The 19125-nt window shown below is 41.3% G+C and overlaps 1 protein-coding gene across 1 annotated transcript; it reads left to right on the forward strand.

The window, feature by feature from the left end:
* Nucleotides 1-1458: 1458 nt before the first annotated feature.
* On the forward strand, nucleotides 1459-18712 carry LOC310874909 (MAGUK p55 subfamily member 3-like; the record flags this gene model as incomplete). Its single annotated transcript, XM_083787828.1, has 19 exons — nucleotides 1459-1495; nucleotides 2317-2435; nucleotides 3165-3242; nucleotides 3351-3431; nucleotides 7309-7446; nucleotides 8325-8406; nucleotides 8823-8908; nucleotides 9040-9114; nucleotides 10715-10911; nucleotides 11752-11816; nucleotides 12572-12589; nucleotides 13102-13143; nucleotides 14653-14718; nucleotides 15017-15175; nucleotides 15598-15678; nucleotides 16456-16549; nucleotides 16840-16948; nucleotides 17562-17681; nucleotides 18533-18712. 19 exons carry the CDS (start codon nucleotides 1459-1461, stop codon nucleotides 18710-18712), a joined length of 1827 nt encoding a protein of 608 aa, XP_083643954.1.
* Between the last annotated feature and the right edge of the window lie 413 nt (nucleotides 18713-19125).

Below are 19125 nucleotides of genomic sequence, written 5' to 3' on the forward strand. Positions count from 1 at the left end.
GGGGGGGGGGGGGGGGGGGAGGGAACCTCATACGCCCAAAACTGCTATTCTTTTCAGGATTCAAAAGTTTCAAATTAAAAAGCAGCAGATCAACAAGCTCAAAACACATCGCTTAAAGCCAATACTTTTGGCTTTAAATAAAGGCCTTTTAACAGAGCAACAGTTTTTAAAGCTTATTGTACTCCGCTGTACACTGCCCACTTGTGGCGACACTACAAAAAGGGCAGCCTGCAAAAAATGACAGTGGCATATAATGACTGCATGAGACTGCTGCTCAAAGCCCCAAGATGCTGTAGTGCCAGACAAATGTTTGTAGAAATAAATGTACCCACTTACTGTAGCCCTGCTGTGCTACGAAACCTGATGTATAGATTTATGTGCAGGTTAACAGACTCTGAGAACAGCATCATTGCATCACTTTCTAACCCTGCTAAGAGCTCTGTCAGACTATCGTCTAAGCTGTGGAGCCACTGGCGTTCTAGCCTGTATGTACAGAGATAAGTTTGTTTGTTTGTTTATGCTTTGTTTATTTTATTCATAGTTTGTTTACTTTAGTGTTTTTATGTTTTATGTGTTCTGCCCTATGGACCCCCCTGTGAGTTTCTTGAATAAGGTTTCAGATTCAGACACCTATGCAATCTCATTTTGTGGAGAATCGTGAAGAATTGTGCAGCACTAGTTGGCTGTCCATTTCATTTTAGTTACTATTATGTTTATTCTTATGAATACTTTCATGGAAAAAATGAGAATCGTGGTCACAATTCTTGTGGAGGAAAATTGAGATTCACATTTGAGCAAGAATCGTGCAGCACTACAACAGCGTGTTTCTAAATTGCTTCTTCTTCCACCACATGTCGGATTTCATTACCGGTGCAATAGATCTTTGTGTTTGTTAAATATCGTTAAGTCTTTGCCTGTGTAGACGGCTGACGGCAACAATTTAAGATCTGTTCATTGTTGATGTTGTCTTTTATGTCGCAGAATTATGTAACCAAAAGTGTTTTGTTCTTAGTCTTAGACTTCCTACATAAAATCTAGAAGTTTATTATTAAAATAAAAATGATGATTTTTTTTTAAGATTTATCCCAAATAGGGACTGTCATGAATTATAACCTCAGCTGCCTGACTCAGTGGTGAAACACTTTGATTATTTTGATAACCATGATACGATGACTGTCCACTACAGTATCAGAGAGACTCACTGTATGTGCAATATGAAGATGAAGATCTAGAGACCGTATAGAAGGTCAACCTAAATCACAACATGGTTATTTAATAGCTATTGTAATAGAGATTGTTTAGAATTGTATTACCAACATTATAATTTCCTCTTGGCTGTTTGTGTGTTTGTGCACAGCCTTGTCATAACCGAGGACAGGAGCAGCGGGAGGAGAGGAGTTGTCATCGTTGTCCCCCACCCCCATGTTCCTCCCATCTGGTCCCTTCAGCTCACTGTGAATGATTGAAGCCATGCCCATACTGTCTGCAAGCACAGGTAAATTAAAGCACCATGTCCAATCCAACGTTTGTTTAGCCTCTCTGCATTATAAATGGGTGTATGCATGCATGATGCATGTGTTACATGAACAACAACAGTCATGCATAATTGAGATGCTTCTAGAGTGTGTTTATGATTAGTAAATGTGTATTTACGGTGTGGAGGAAATGTGTATATATATAGCACCATCGAGGGAATGCTGCTTCCGTATGAGCTCTCGCTTTTTGTTCCGTTTTCCTTGGCCATGTTGATATCTGACCTGTTTTTCAGTTTTTTTCCTTCTCTATTTCTCTTGAAAGTGCAACTGATGGAGCTTGTAGGACCACGAATTTCACCCACTTTCTTTTTTACCCCTGTGATGATGTGACAATAAAGTTTGAGTTGAGTGCACATAAAGACGGTGGACAAGCATTAACAACTTTCAACGTGGCATATCCCTCTTTTGGGCACGTTTTAAAACAATAGCGCTCTACTAGCCCACAATGCATCACACCAAGAATACTTTCACAAAACGGACATTACCCATTTCAGCCCTATACATTTTGGCCATTTGAAAATAGCTGATCTACAAGCTCACTTCAAAATATTGTTTTAATACATTGTGTACATTTGAAAATGTGTGAATTTTAATTGGGACATTTTGCATAATGATTACTTTCTACTTGTGGCAAATGCCTTTGTACTTTTACTCAGGTAAATGTTGAATTCCGGTCTTTTACTTGTAACAGAGCTCTTCTACATTACTGTATTGCTACTTTTACTTAAGTAAAAAATGTGAGTCCTTTTTCCACCACTGCTGTGGTCTGTGTTGATCTTAGGTCTTCATGAGACTCTGGCTCTGCTCACCTCTCAGCTGCACCCTGATGCCAACCACAAAGAGGACCTGCTCTTCCTCAAGGATGTCTTCAGTGAGAAGAGCCTCGCTTATCTCATGAAGGTACAAGCGGCGTCTACTATGCAGTCCATGTCGGGTGGAAACCTTGTAAATCCCCAAATTGTTTTATTTGTATTATTATTGTAAAACAATGGACATAGCCGATCTACAGGCTCACAACGGATCACACCGCGAGGCGCTGTGAGCGTATAGATCTGCTATTTGCGCTACTATTTGTGCGACACTCTTGTATTGTACTCTTGTACTCATTCATTTACGAAATCACATTTAAAAAAGGGTCGCTGGCGTGGGTGGAAACCTTGTATGTCCAAAAGGGTTGCTTTTCAGAAAATGGTAAAAAGAAACTTGGATCAATGGATCCAATGTAGTCCATTATTTTTTTACCCTTGTTAATATTTTACATTAGTTAAATACTTCTAAAACCCACAAACACACTAAAAATAGCAGATCTGCAATTGTGATTTGCTACTTTTGTGTGACACTGTTGTGCAATGAATAGGGCATTACTTTACGGGGGGGGGGAAACAGTTTGTAGGTTTCTGCCTGACAGCGACGAATGTTTGGATTGTTACGACGAGTTTCATGATGTGCAGATCGGTGCGAGTTGGAAAATAGAACTTTGGAAGATCATGATGAAATCATGTGGAAAGGTGGTCATACTCAACAAGGCACCTTTTTGCTAAAGCACGTACTGCATGTACAATGACCATAGCATTTAAAAACAAAGGTTTCAACATTTCAGTGTGTGTGCGTGCGTGTGTTGGGTCACAGATCCATGAGAAGCTAAAGCAGTATGAGAAGCAGAGTCCTACCCCGGTTCTACACAGCGCCTCATGCCTGGTGGAAGATGTAAGTGCAATTCCAAGGCATTGCTGTAATATATTTTCATATATTTGAGTTACAGTATGCTTGTATACACATGAGCCATTTGTGTGATGCTGTTGCTCCAATCACCAGTTGGCAGAGGAGCTCCAGAGTGGGCCAATGGAAGGTGATGAGAGAGAACTGCTGTTGCTGCTGAGTACCCCTCATCTCAAGGTACTGCTCACAACCAAACATACACTGAGTACCCCTCATCTCAAGGTACTGCTCACAACCAAACATACACTGAGTACCCCTCACCTCAATGTACTGCTCACAACCAAACATACACTGAGTACCCCTCACCTCAATGTACTGCTCACAACCAAACATACACTGAGTACCCCTCATCTCAAGGTACTGCTCACAACCAAACATACACTGAGTACCCCTCACCTCAATGTACTGCTCACAACCAAACATACACTGAGTACCCCTCACCTCAATGTACTGCTCACAACCAAACATACACTGAGTACCCCTCATCTCAAGGTACTGCTCACAACCAAACATACACTGAGTACCCCTCACCTCAATGTACTGCTCACAACCAAACATACACTGAGTACCCCTCATCTCAAGGTACTGCTCACAACCAAACATACACTGAGTACCCCTCACCTCAATGTACTGCTCACAACCAAACATACACTGAGTACCCCTCACCTCAATGTACTGCTCACAACCAAACATACACTGAGTACCCCTCACCTCAATGTACTGCTCACAACCAAACATACACTGAGTACCCCTCATCTCAAGGTACTGCTCACAACCAAACATACACTGAGTACCCCTCATCTCAAGGTACTGCTCACAACCAAACATACACTGAGTACCCCTCACCTCAATGTACTGCTCACAACCAAACATACACTGAGTACCCCTCACCTCAATGTACTGCTCACAACCAAACATACACTGAGTACCCCTCACCTCAATGTACTGCTCACAACCAAACATACACTGAGTACCCCTCATCTCAAGGTACTGCTCACAACCAAACATACACTGAGTACCCCTCATCTCAATGTACTGCTCACAACCAAACATACACTGAGTACCCCTCACCTCAATGTACTGCTCACAACCAAACATACACTGAGTACCCCTCATCTCAAGGTACTGCTCACAACCAAACATACACTGAGTACCCCTCATCTCAAGGTACTGCTCACAACCAAACATACACTGAGTACCCCTCACCTCAATGTACTGCTCACAACCAAACATACACTGAGTACCCCTCATCTCAATGTACTGCTCACAACCAAACATACACTGAGTACCCCTCACCTCAATGTACTATTTTGAAGCCACTTTTTCCAGCTAATTCAAATCCACCATCTTGGAACTTGGATCTCAAAAACAAACCGGAAACTAATGTTATTGGCTGGAAGGTCAGCGAGGGCGTGTTCTTTTCACTGCTACTTTATCATCAATTTAAAAACAAAAATGCATATCATGATAAGTGATAGAAGACTTTAAACTAGCAACTGAACTGAAATTTTCATCACAAATGCCAATCAATCAAAATTCAACACATTGCCGGAGATATGCTTCCATAGTTCAGCACATTATTTTGATATCGATTCGATACTGATATTGCATTTTTTTTTTTTTTTTTAAGATATTTTTTTGCGGCTTACGCCTTTATTGATTTTTTTAAGGGATAGAAAGTAGGCTGACAGGAAACGGGAGAGAGATGGGGGGATGACATGCGGTAAAGGCCGTGTCGGGTCCGGGAGTCGAACCCGCGGCACACCGCGACTGGATCACCAGTCCGGTGCCCAGACCGTTACGCTACGGCCTGGGCCCTGATATTGCATTTTAAGGCCAATATCGTCCGATAGCTATGTGATGACAGATTAATTGCCCATCCCTATATCACACACACACACACAATTCACAAATTCTACAAGTAAGACGCGGGAAGCGAACGCAGCTCGTAAATTGCAATAACAACAATTAGAATAAATTGCGTAATTCTTTAAGTTTTTTTTTTTTAAGTTTTTTTTTTTTAAGTTTTCTTTTTAAGTTAATATTCTTTAAGTTAAGCTTTTGGGTGTGTGTGTGTGTGTTTTGTGTGTGCGTTTGCAACTGTTCACACGCCACTTCCCATAGCTTTCTAATCAGACAGCGCCACTTATTCCGGTTGTTTGAGCCCTTGTCTCCCTTTCCTAAGCCAGTGGGTTTCCCCACCCTCTTTTGAGACGATCATCCATTACATATCAGCAGCCAGACGTGGTGCTGGGCTCTGTGTAAAGCCTTCATGGTCTGTCAAGGTGCAGACACTCCTAGTCCCTAATTATAGTTATCAAGAGATTATGCTCATTTTAATGGTTTCTGGCCTGGGCCTGACGGGGCAAGTGGGAAGTGGATGCCAGTTTGAGACACTTACACAGTCATTTCCTAATTAGTGAGACTCGTTTGTGAAATTAGCCTCTGGGATGGTGTTCTTCTTCTTCTTTCTCAACTCTTTCCTTCATCTATTTCTCTATTTTGTGCTTATGGATGGTTATGTCAGGTCACACAGTCCATCCACCCAACATGGACTGTATCTCAAAAAATACTGTCTGGATTGCTGTATAATTATCTATACACTTTCATGAAGCCCAGATGAACCCTACTAATCTTGGTGACTGCATGGCCTTTCCTCTTAAGCGCCACCATCCGGCTAAAATGTCCATTTGCACAAATTTTACAACAAAATCCAAATATCAGATTTTACATTAAACATGACTGTTACTACGTGATTCAGTATCATGTCAGTGTTATGGTCAGCATCATGTCATTGTCATGGTCAGTATCATGCTACTATCATAACTACTGTAACTACAATACTGTCTGTATTGCTGTGGAATTTGATGTGCACCTTTATGCCACCTAAACAATAATTAATAAACGGATTTCCACGAAACCTTATGCGCGCAATAAGGACAGACATGAACCCACTGATAATGGTGACCCCATGGCCTTTCCTTTTAATGATTTGATTCATTTAGCACACAAAAAAACAGTACACAAAATATAGGCGGGGAAAAGTGCCTGGAGGAGGCAAGAAGTCCAAATTGCTTAGACGAAGCCTCTACCTACAGCATGTATGAGACGATAATAATGATAAACATTAGTAGGACATGATTTGCAAACAACAATTAGCTAACAAAGTTGGCACTTATGATTATAAATAATTAAATAAATAAATGCGCAGAGCAAGTTCAGTCAGGAAACTGCTGCCCTGCCGTGCATTGGGCATCATTCTGCTGTTTTGGGGGGATTCGGAGTCCCAGTGGTCGGGGCCGATGATGCGCTTGATCTGAGTACCTACAAAGCAGATCCAATTCATCGCCAACGACGCCAAACCATAATAAATATATCGCTCATTTTATATTCAATACATATATATATATTCCATTCATTCTTGAGTTGTCCTGACTGAATTACAATTGACATGACTGTGTGACAGCAGACTGCTGGCTATTTGAGTTATCCTCGGGCCTTAATACCCACTTTTCACACGAGATATGTCCAAATCTAAATGGCAGATCCCGGGATGATCCCTGCTGATTTTGGTAATCCCACTGCTTTTCCTAGTCTAGCGTCACAAACAAAATGCACTTGCATTTGTTTGCGTGTGTGCCTGTGCTGACCGAGTTGTCTGTTTATGTGTGCATGTGTACACACAGTATCAGCACATGTATAAACCAGTGGTGGACAAAGTATATACTCAAGTAAATACTCAATACTCAAAAGTACAAATTACAAAGTACATTTTTAGAAATTGTCCAAACCTTTTAGAAATTGTGAAAAATAGTAAACATAGCAGATTTGTTGTGAGCGTTCAGATTTTCTCTATATATGAACAGGGCTTAAGTGGTTAATTCATAAGATATTTTGTACATTTTAGTCCCAAGAGTCCCTTCCTAGAAATGTAGTGGAGTCAACGGTATAATGTTTGTGTAATATTGCAGTATTGTGTGTGTGTGTGTGTGTGTGTGTGTGTGTGTGTGTGTGTGTGTGTGTGTGTGTGTGTGTGTGTGTGTCTGTCCTTCAGGCGGTGCTGTCGGCTCATGACACGGTAGCCCAGAAGAACTTTGACCCCGTCCTGCCGCCGCTGCCTGATGACCTAGATGACGACCTGGAGGAGGAGTCTGTGAAGATAGTTCGCCTCGTCAAGAACAAGGAGCCGCTGGTGAGACCATGATAATATTTAAGTGAAGTCGTGTGTGTGTGTGTGGTGTGTGTCTGTGTATGTGCACGTGCATGATTGTTGCTGTTGGTGTGGAGGAAAAAGGTGTGTGTTTTTTTGTACAACTGCACTTTGTTTGTATACTGTAGGTACAGTACTGTATATCTGGTATTTCATATAGCCTACCTGCCCATGGACTGCAAGCTATTAGTTCTTGTACAAAGCTTTGCTTTTGGGTTTAGTGTAGTTGCACGTGATCGCTGATTACTAGAAAACTAAAACAACATATATACACAACACAGATCGGAGTTGGACAGCCAGTCATGTACTGTACATTAAATTAAGTGCCATGTTTTAATAAATGTAGAATTATGAATTTACATACAAATATGAGGGACTTCATTTATTTGACTAGCAAACGTATTTAAAAGCAAAATAACAGGAAACAGGCAAACTTTTATCAAAATAAAACTAATTCTGGTGTAGCCGTCTGGGCACCTTGGCTGCAGTGGTAATCCAGTCTGGCAGTGTGCTGCCCGATCCCGAACGGCCTTTACTGCAGGTCACCCCCCCCCCCATTTCTCTCCCCATTTCCTGTCAGCCTACTATCCCTCTTAAATATATAAATAAAATAAAGGCGAAAGCCATAAGGGTCCATTTGGTTAAGGGTCCATTTGGTTTAATTTTACGCTCTCAAGAGTTAAAGACCTATTATAAGGGTCCATTTAGTTACCGACTCTCCATCATTTAGCATGGGGACCACCTGGTCTCCGGACCACTGGTTGAAAACCACTGCGCTAGACTAGAGGACAATGGTTTGATACAGCTGAAGCAAGCGTAGATCGCCTTTGAAAAAAAAAAAACCCTCTTTAATCTTCCAGGGGGCAACGATCCGAAGAGACGACGCAACAGGTGCTGTGATCGTGGCCAGGATCATGAGGGGAGGGTCCGCCGACCGCAGTGGTGAGAGCAACACAACACACCGTGTCACGTCATGAATGATGACATTGACACAAGACGTTTGTATGTGTGCGACCTTTACACCAGCAGTTAATTCATCTCTGCTCTTGGAGGCTCGATTCATTTCACAGCAAATTGAATGCTCGAAAGTGTAAACAATAGCTTTGAGATGGTGTGATTCCTCCTACCCAACAGGACTTGTTATCAATTACTGATGAAGTGATAGGAGAGATGATGCTGTGGCCTCAGCTAAAATGGTAGTTCACACCACCACAACTGTCAACAGAGATGAAATCTTTGAGATTAGTGCCACGGGATTGCATCTTGTGAGATTCTGTTACTAAAGTGTGCTTTTTGCACTCTCATAGAGTATGTGTGTGTGTGCGTGCGTGGGTGATTGCTTGTGTTTTTCCCGCCAGGCCTGGTCCATGTTGGGGATGAACTTCGAGAGGTCAATGGAAATCTGATAATACACAAAAGACCTGATGAAATCAGTCAGATTCTGGTAAAGGCAGCATATAAATTGGTTTACTCGCATGGTAATATCAATGTTTTGTTTTCTTTTCTTTCTCAATGCAATTATTCATGGCTAGCCGATGACAGATAATGATATCTCTCTCTATTTATTTTTACCAGTCCCAAGCCCAAGGCTCCATCACCCTCAAAATCATCCCAGCCATCATGGAAGAAGACAAACTAAAAGAAAGCTGGGTAACCACATTTTGATTCAAAGATAGCCAATCTACAAACTCACAGTGCATTGCAGTGAAGCGTGAGAGCGGTTTATGTTGAGTGCCGTAGCCCGTAGTCCTGGATGTCAAAACCATGCGTCCTGGATCACGGAAGGGTTTTTCCCATTCAAACTCCCATAGATTTTAATCACGTAATATACTGTAAGAACTGTGTACCAACAATAAATAGTATTGGCATTTTACTCGTATGACCAAACTGATGCTGAAAAAGTATCCAAAGTGTAAGAAAATAAAATGCCTCCTACAAATCTATTAGAAATGACGACTACATGCAGCTGCCTCCTGGTGCCACCAGCCCACATAATATTGAATGTTAATATTGAATTAATATGAATTAATATTGAGTTACAACACGATGTGACGCTGATTACTCGTGGCTTTGTGTGTGCCCCCTGTGACGTCGTCATGTGGCAGCCAAGTCTATAATAACCTTTTTATTCTGTATAAACGTTTGAGTCCAAGTCAATGGCAAAATACATTAACTATGTACTATGTCATGTAGTTGATAGTGGGTGGCCATGACTTCATCAATACATGCGCTTACTTCACGAGTGTGATCTTTTCCCCTTTGTGTAAGATTTGAGTAGCATTGTAGTTCACAGTTGTTCCTTCAATTAAACTAAATAATAAGCACTTCAGTGGGGACACTGAATCACATGATTTCCTAGTGTAGTTTTCCAAAGATACTTACAGATTAGCCGCCTAATTTGTTCTTCAAACACAGGTAACATTTAGTTATCTAATATAACTACATATCATAAACGATACAGAGCCACCTCCCTGACACAATGCCACAATCATTTTAGTTTTTAATTATCCTACATCGTGCCTATGAGTGTGCAACCTTTTATTCACTTTTTATTTCAAATAAAGTCTGTGATCTTGAATGCGAAGACTTAATGGCTCATTCACATGCCATTGTAGAAATTCTGCCAATAAATCAGAATCTGTAACCATGTAATTCTCCTCTCGGACAAATTAACTTTGGTTCTTACAGTTTTACCAACTGATGATCTCCTATGAGTAATGAGTATTAACGGGCAGCGATTGGATCACAATGTTTTTAGCTAGCCGAGTAATTCTCTTCACATGCCCATGGATTAAAGTTCTCAGTCGCTACGACTGATTGCTGTCATTTGGACTCTGGAAATGCCAGCATTTCTTCTATTTAAGCATAAGCGAATAAGCAAAAGTAGTCTATTCTACAAGCTCTCAAAAGTAGTCTATTCTACAAGCTCTCAATGAGAGCTTGTAGAATAGACTACGTTTGCTTATTTTAAGATTAGAGCATTTGATGTGCCGGTCAGACTAGCATTTTGTACAGAAACATCTTCCATAAAACCCTAATCATCTCGGATATTTCATATAAAAACAAACATTAAAGCCTCAGTCTGTGATTTCTTCACCTGATTGACAGTATGTAACAGCAGGAACAATATCACTAAAACATAATTTAATTGACATATTGTGTTAATTGTTTAGGAAATGGCGGCAGTAGTGTGGGACACTGTTTCAGTCATGAGATTTGACTTTGCTTTAATCCATGCATGCCCCTCCAGGTTTACCTACGGGCTTTGTTTGACTACACGCCATTCGAGGACAAGGCCACGCCCTGTCAGGAGGCGGGTCTTCCTTTCAAGAGGGGAGACGTCTTGCAGGTCGTGAGCCATGATGACGCCACCTGGTGGCAAGCCAAGAGAGTGGGTGACTCTAACCTGCGTGCTGCCCTCATCCCTTCCACACAGTTCCAAGAGAGGTCAGCAAAGATCTCCTCTGCCGTTTCACACAAAGAACTACATCTAGTCAGTGTAACCAGTTCAAGTTCTATGTACGTGGCACGCGGATGGCTGGATTTTGCCTATTAATATACGTCCATATTAACCCATTCTGAACGGGAACCCATTTTGGTGTTGGCATCATGTCATGCTTTAGCTATTGAAAAATAGCAGATCTACAAGCTCATATCGCGCCACCGAGTGGCGCGATACGAGCTTGTAGGTCTGCTATTTTTGAAAAATCAAAGACACTTTTAGAATCTGATCTCAGGTCAGAATGGGTTAATAGGCAAAATCCAGCTGTGGTCGTTTTTAAATTGTGCATTATAAATAATAATTTCGACTCGACTTGAATCAATGTCACTGCACTGACGACATCATGCAAATCTGCATTGTCAGGCAACGGTTGACGCCAGTGCAAATGGCTGTCGTTAGGTCAGACTAGAGCTCAATCAGTGAGAGAGAGAGAGGGTGGAGAGACGGGGGAGTGAGATGGAGGAAGAAGGGAAGGGTGCCAGATTGAGAGTGGGTAGAGGGGAGAGAGGGTGCAATGCTGCGGTACCCAAACCTGAACACACTGTTCATCATTGTAATAACCCTGGCAACGCAGGGCAAGCATTTTCAGTCAACAAATTTATGTTAATTAAAAGAATAGTTTTCATGTCTGAGTTTCAGTGTTGTGCACATTTATAGTACTGTTGCGTTAACCTTCAGCTCTCCAAGTGGACAGTGGCCATGAGGATGGCGTCCGGAAAGCCCCCCCAGCTTTTGATTAAAAAAATAAAAATGATAGTGATGCCTTCCTTTTTATTTTTCCACAGGCGCCTGAGGTACAGAATGAAAATGGGGACTTTCCCAGCCCCTGTATCTCCAAAAACACCCACATGTAAGCTGTTTTCACCCTGGTAATTCTCACTAACATTAGTAGTATTTTGGGCTATACCAATTACACTGTACTCCATACTGTATGGATGTTCACAAAGCTGTTTACAGCCCAGCATGCATTTGCAAAACATGAGATCAGGAGATGTGGAATTCATCTCTCAATATGTATAATCTACCATTTTGCCTGGTATTCAAATCAATTCAATCTTTATTTCAGACTCAGGGGAATCCATATCACAATAAAAACACAACATCATAAATACAAATAATAGAAAAATAAATATACAATAAAAGGAGTTCCACCATGTTCAGTTTAGAACATACAAACAAATGCGATTCTTTGGCTTGTAAATCTGGTGGCCTAAACCTGTTACTTTCATAATTCCATATAGAGCGTATGCGCATGCATAAAGTGAGTGGCAAATCGAGTGGCAAAGTGTGTTTAACGTTGTTTAATGTCGTTTAATGCAATCAGATAGGACTCTTCTGTTTGGATGTATGTCGTTTTTTGCCACTCAGGCATTCCTGCATAACTTCCGGGTATGATGATGTCACACGCATACACTCTATTGTTGTAGCCAAAACAACTGTCAACTGTTCATATCTGTGTAGCTCAACTGACCTTTTGCTATTCAATACTGTAAAAAAATGATGCATTAAATGCATGTGCATTTGTTTTTAACATTACTCACTACTACAGCATAATGTTTGTCATACTCTGCTGTTCTTCATTACCTCCTTCACTGCTAACCTCAGATGATCGGACAGAGAGAGGTAGGTGCTCCTGAAGGTCTCAGCACACAGGCTGTGCTTTGATGGTTTATCAAGTGAAACTCTTTTAACCACATTAGCCCTGGTGTCCCGATTTTGGACATATTTATTAGAAGAAAGAAATCAAAACTTTTAAATGTAAAAATGGATAGAAAATAAATTGCCAATCTACGAAATATTGGCCATTTTCGTACAGCCAAATTATAAAATAGGGCTTAAGTGGTTAAAACCCTTTCTGTTCTTTCTCTCTCTCCCCCTCCCCCCCCTCTCTCTCTCTCTGCACACACACACACACACACACACACACACACACACACACACACACAACATTACCATTGTTAACCCTCCCTTGACTTGACTTCATATGCACTTCACTACCCACAAATCACTTGCCTGTTCCGTTCTATCGTCCCCTCCTCCTCAGACCCTTGGCTGACAGACTTCACTAAGCATCCCTCCCTCCCTCCCTCCACCTCTTACCCTGTCTCTCTCTCTCCCTGCTTGCCTCCCTACAGAAGACTGTGACAGTGAGGGCTCTCTGAGTGGACAGGACATAGGTGAGGAGGCATGAGGATGCAACAGCATTGTAGAACCATCACCGGCCCAGCCACAGCTTAGCTCACCTCTACATCATGTCAACAATGTATTCTGTCGCTGTCGGGCAGAAACCTGGTGTCTACATAGACGGACGGACGGACGGCCAGACCTTATATTAACTTCAATGCAGTTGTCATAGCAGCAGCACAGCAACGATAAAGCAAAAATACATAATATATTAACTTCAATGCAGTTGTCATAGCAGCAGCACAGCATCGATAAAGCAAAAATACATAATATATTAACTTAAATGCAGTTGTCATAGCAGCAGCACAGCAACGATAAAGCAAAAATACATAATATATTAACTTCAATGCAGTTGTCATAGCAGCAGCACAGCATCGATAAAGCAAAAATACATAATATATTAACTTAAATGCAGTTGTCATAGAAGCAGCACAGCATCGATAAAGCAAAAATACATAATATATTAACTTCAATGCAGTTGTCATAGCAGCAGCACAGCATCGATAAAGCAAAAATACATAATATATTAACTTCAATGCAGTTGTCATAGCAGCAGCACAGCATCGATGAAGCAGAAATACATATAAGGATAGAGAGAAGTAGTAACACTAGTAACAAAATGGCTAACAATATAATAGAAAAGACAATCTCAACATTTAATCTTTTTAATGCTTTATTATTAGTTTCCCTAATTTTGGAAGAAAAAAAGATTTTCCCCTATGACATCCCCAAATTATGGATGCCAGGATGGAGTTGGCTAAGTCTTTGTTGGTTTTATTGGCTTAGTGGTTTTGGACATACAAGGTTTCTGCCCAACAGAGACGATAAGCAATACCTTGCTAAGTGGCTTAAGATTCTTGAGTTTGTGAATTGTGGGCAATTGCTTCAGGAGGAATCATCTCTTTCTTGCGGTTTTGTTTTATCCAAAGTAGTGTTTTGTGTGGAATCAGTTGTGGACAGTAGGTCTTGGAGTCAGTTGTCAGTACTTTGAATCAACATGTCACTTTCAATATCACTATATGAAACCACTGAGTGTGGTTTTAAAGCCTGGATCAATGCAGGGGCAGCTACGGTGTTTGCCCATACCCCCTTTTTCTATTCAAAGGGCAATGCTGTGGATTCTGGGAGTTTCCTGCAAAGTTTCCCTTTGACTTTTACAGTTATGTTTGAAACGTCGATTCGTTGAATCAAAACTAAAAGGTATTATGGATGTGGTTTGTAGCCCCTTTAGTTTTGGTAATAATTACAGTGCGCTTGCTTGTTGGTGTGTTCTTTTTCAAAATATTGTAACCCTTGAATGTTCTTCATAGCAGCTTCATTTAGCTTTTGCTGTGCTTCACAAGTGATCGTATCTTCATGCGACATGCTTTGTTGTCGGGCAAAGCGTTTCTTGCATTGCCGACACAGCAATTTAACGCATGGCTACCAAGCTTACCTGCTTCAATTTGCTGAGATTTATTGAATTTACATTGGGCTGTTTTGAATAAATGGTCTAATGCTAGTTGTAGTTTCTCCTAAGAGTAAGGCGGCCCGTGTCTCCTGTGCTTTCTCATGGGATTTTTACGCAGGTACCCTTACTGACTTCTATTGGTGTCATTCAGTCTGTTTGTGTTTTATTTCTTGTGGCTTTTATTGTCTGGCAGGAGTATTATTAGGATTTATTACAATTAATGTGTGCTTGAATGTTTTTCCAATATTTCTTTTTGCTGACTTTTGAAATAAGTTTACTAGTATTTTGAACTATTTTCATTATTTTTGTTTTGGTTCAAATTTCAAAGTGGCAGTGTGATAATAATGACACATTACTAAGGGTTTAAGTCTGTCCATCTCACCTGTGTCTGTCTGTCTGTCTGTCTTGCCTCATAGCTGGCCTGCGCAGAAGTTTCCGTCTCAAGAAAGACCGCCAGGGTTCACCAGGAGAACCTGGTACTCCAGTCGCCACACAGACAGACTTCCTGATCTATGAGGAAGTGACACGATATCAGCCTAGTTCGAATGACAAGCCCCGGCTCATAGTGTTGATAGGTTGGTCCAGCTTTGCTCATTACATTAAAACAGGTTATATGATGCATACTGTAACTTAACCACTTTTAACCTCGTATCCCAATTTTGTGTGTGCCATAAGTGAAAAACTTCACACAATTCCTAAAATGTCCAAAGATATTCCTAAATGAATTAGGATGGCTGGAATTTCGCTTTTGGATGGAGTAAGAAGCTCAGTAGAGACTCGGAGTACAGTCACTGATTTGCTGCTGCTATTAGTTATTCAACAAAGTACATTAAGTACTTAAGTGGTTAACTGTATTTATATAATTTAAGAGTATATGTTGTTTATGCTTATTTGTGCTATCTGGTTACAAAATGCACTTCAGTCCGATACTGTGTGTGTGTGTGTGTGTGTGTGTGTGTGTGTGTGTGTGTGTGTGTGTGTGTGTGTGTGTTGATAGGTTCCCTAGGCGCCAGGCTCAATGAACTCAAACAGAAGGTGATCGCTGAGAACCCTCGACGATATGGAGTGGCTGTGCCTCGTGAGTCCTGTCATTTCAAGCTATTCTGCCTGGCTTTTTTAAAACAGCTCTCCATTGTCCTATGGTCATACTGGTGTCATAGAGCTATTGGTGCATCTACTATGGCTGTGATTGCTTTGAAGCCCTACATTCCTTAATGTCGGCACTATATATAGTCACAGCATGTACATATCTTGTTGACTGTACTGAAAATTAATATGGGTAACAGCCTCGGCTAATAGACTGAACAAGAGTGTCAGTATCATGTCAAAGTATGAGTACCTCAATGCATTGTGTCAGCAATCAGGGGCAAGCTAATGTCAACTACATGTGGGTAAAGTGGTTGTTCAGGCATCTATTGTCGTGGCCAACGAGATTGTGTGATCTCAAGCTCTTCGATTCAGAGCTTGTTTGGGGTACCGGTTCAGAAGCCATGAGCTAATATAAATAAATATATGAGCCCTCTCATACTTACATAAACCAACAATGAACACACTAGAAATAGCACAGCAATATGTAGGCCTATGTTGTTATTTTCTGCCTTTCAAAGGAGAAATACGGTAGGCATATAGCACTGTTCAAATGACCTGAAAATAAGGCCTACCCTTACAGTACACATGGATCAAAAGTGCTTCCTGGACATATTGCTGCATATGAGAAGGATGGATCAAAATGCACACCCAGGTTTATTTTATTGTTGTGCACAGGAACAATATGCAGGCAATCATTCACGCATCCATGCAGAACTATACATTGCTTAATTTGTTCCTTATTTCCTTTCCATGTTTTGACCCACAGATACCACTCGGCCCAGGAAGAGTCAGGAGAGAGAAGCAGTAGAGTATCACTTCATTACTAAAGCAGCCTTTGATGCAGACATCCACAATAATAAGTGAGTCCTCCAACTGGACACGAGTACGACAGGGACATTTAACCGCATGAACCCCAGCGTCTCTATTCTGGGCATGATAAAAGCAGATCTACAAGCTCACAACACTGAGTTTGTAAAACAGCTAATCTCTTCTTTCCAATCTATATTCTATATTTTTTTCTAATTCGAGGAGAGATGGAGCACATGGACTGACTGTAGTGTGGATATTAAAATAAAATAACTTGCAATAATAGGAAAAGCTCAAAAGAAACTATTCTCATGAAGATTGGTGATTTTAATTGTCTTTCCAGATTCATTGAGTATGGGGAATATAAGGACAACCTGTACGGCACCAGTCTGGATTCCATCCGCAGTGTTTTAGATCGAAACAAGGTGTGTCTGGTGGACGTGCAGCCAGAGGTGAGTATCATGTAACATTTTGACATTTAAACGCCGTCAATTGTTGCTGTCAGGTGGAAACCTTGCATATCCAAAACCGTTCCCTTTTTTCATTATTATAAGCTCGCGATGCGTTGTGACTCTGAGCTTGTAGATTGTGTGTGACACTTTTGAAGTGAAGTAGGGCATTCATTTACGAAAAAACAAGTGTTGAAATACGGAGATGCAAGGTTTCTGCTGGACAGCAACGGAATCAGAATCACCTTAAATGGTGACTAAACCATAAGACTTACTTTGCCATGCAAAGTAAAAAATAATCTAAAGGGCTAGCCTGACTTTGGCATTATTAGTTGACAATAATAAGAAACTAATAATTTGGGTCATATTGGCAGTGCACACCTGCCTCTATAACACCTATTCATAGCCGTCTTGTTTTAGTTTACATGATTTAGCCTAGGCCTATGCCAAATAGGTGTTTTTTTTAATGACCTTTAAAACAGATCTGGTATAACTCCATTTCCCTATTTTGGGCATGTCATTATAAGCTTACATTTTCCAATAGTGAAAATAGCATTGTGGGCTGGTAGATGGGCTATTTTTGCCATAAATGTTGGCTATTTCCCACTCTTAACAGGCGTTAAAGACACTCCGTACTGCTGAGTTCAAGCCATATGTTATCTTTGTGAAGCCTCGGCTCCAGGACAGCCAATGCAGACGGGCCGCTTCATCCTCTTCACTAAATTCTTCCATCACGGTAAGTTAGAACAGGGGTATTATGCTATAGTTATTATTTAGTCTCAGTTGTTAAAGATATTTATAAGAACAAACAGTCAAGACTCCTTGGCATCCCTAGTATTTTGGCATGTCATTCTCTAGATTAAATCTTTGCAAAAATAGCTTGTAGAACTTTTTCTTTAATAACACTCATAAAATCTACTATAAAATAGTAGATTTAAATAAACTAGTTATCAATACTACGTCAAATCACATTAGTTTGCATTACAGCACCAAAGAGACTATTAAAGAGAATGGCATGTATCTTAAAAACTGGGAAAGTGTCGGTGTCATTTTAGACTTTAGACATTGGCTATTCAGAAATAGCAGGTCCTCCGACACTCTACCCCAAACCCTAAACCCAACCGCAAGCACGATGCAACGCATGGCATCAGCGGCGGAACCCCCTCCGGCAGATGAGTGTTTCTCGGCGGCATCAGTCTGACACTACCCCAAACCTAACCCTAACTGCAAGCCCTGCAAACAGTAGTGTCTAAAGTTTCCCCGCCCCTTCTCCCGGCACCACCGCGGTTGTTACCGGCAGTGGAGGGACATAATCCCCCGGACGCTGCCGGGCCTTCCCCCGGCAGCGTTCCGGCTGATGCCGTTGCCGGAGAATGCACTCGCTCCTTCCGGATCTACAAGCTCACATCGAGTCACTTTGTACCACGCTGCGAGCTTGTACATCTGCATTTGTCATTTTTGAAAAATCTTAAAAGTACGAGAAGTACAGATTTAGAAGGCATTTGTAGAATCAGCCTCAGGTCTTAAAGTAGCATTTGGAACAGTATTCCAACAAGTCAATGTGACTGCATGCTTGTTTGTGAGCAGGGGGAGGATCTCCAGGAGATGAGACAGTCATCGGAGCAGATAGACGAGCGCTACGGCCACTGGGTGGACCGCATCCTGGTCAAGGAGGACCCACTCAGTGCCTTAGCGGAACTCCAGGCCATGCTGGAGAGGGTGGAAGCCGTGCCCCAGTGGGTGCCCATCTCTTGGGTCAGGACCTAGATTGGTGGACATGATGAACCCCAACTACGTAGTAGGACCACCACATGGCCCTTGTGAGGTGAAGTGTCGAGGCTCCTGTCAGGAACCCGACAGATTATTTGGACCATCCAGTGTTCACTGCCATACTACTACACCCATTCCCTGAATGAACATCTGTGTGATGTTTTGTAGTACCATAAAGCAGTGTTTCTCAAAGCAGGGGTCCTTGAGGGGGTTCCAGGAGGTCCCCAGATACATTAGTTAACATCAAGAACAGTTTAAATCTTGTAGGGGTCCACAGGATAATACCACATTAATTAGGGGATCCTTGACATAAAAAGAGTTGAGAACCACTGCCATAAAGGAACACCTTTGAGTAATAGATACATACACACATTGTAAATGCTACAGTAAATGTATCTAAACCGTAACAG

Source organism: Protomyctophum parallelum (assembly GCF_964188405.1).
Source record: "Protomyctophum parallelum genome assembly, chromosome: 17".
Classification (NCBI taxonomy): domain Eukaryota; kingdom Metazoa; phylum Chordata; class Actinopteri; order Myctophiformes; family Myctophidae; genus Protomyctophum; species Protomyctophum parallelum.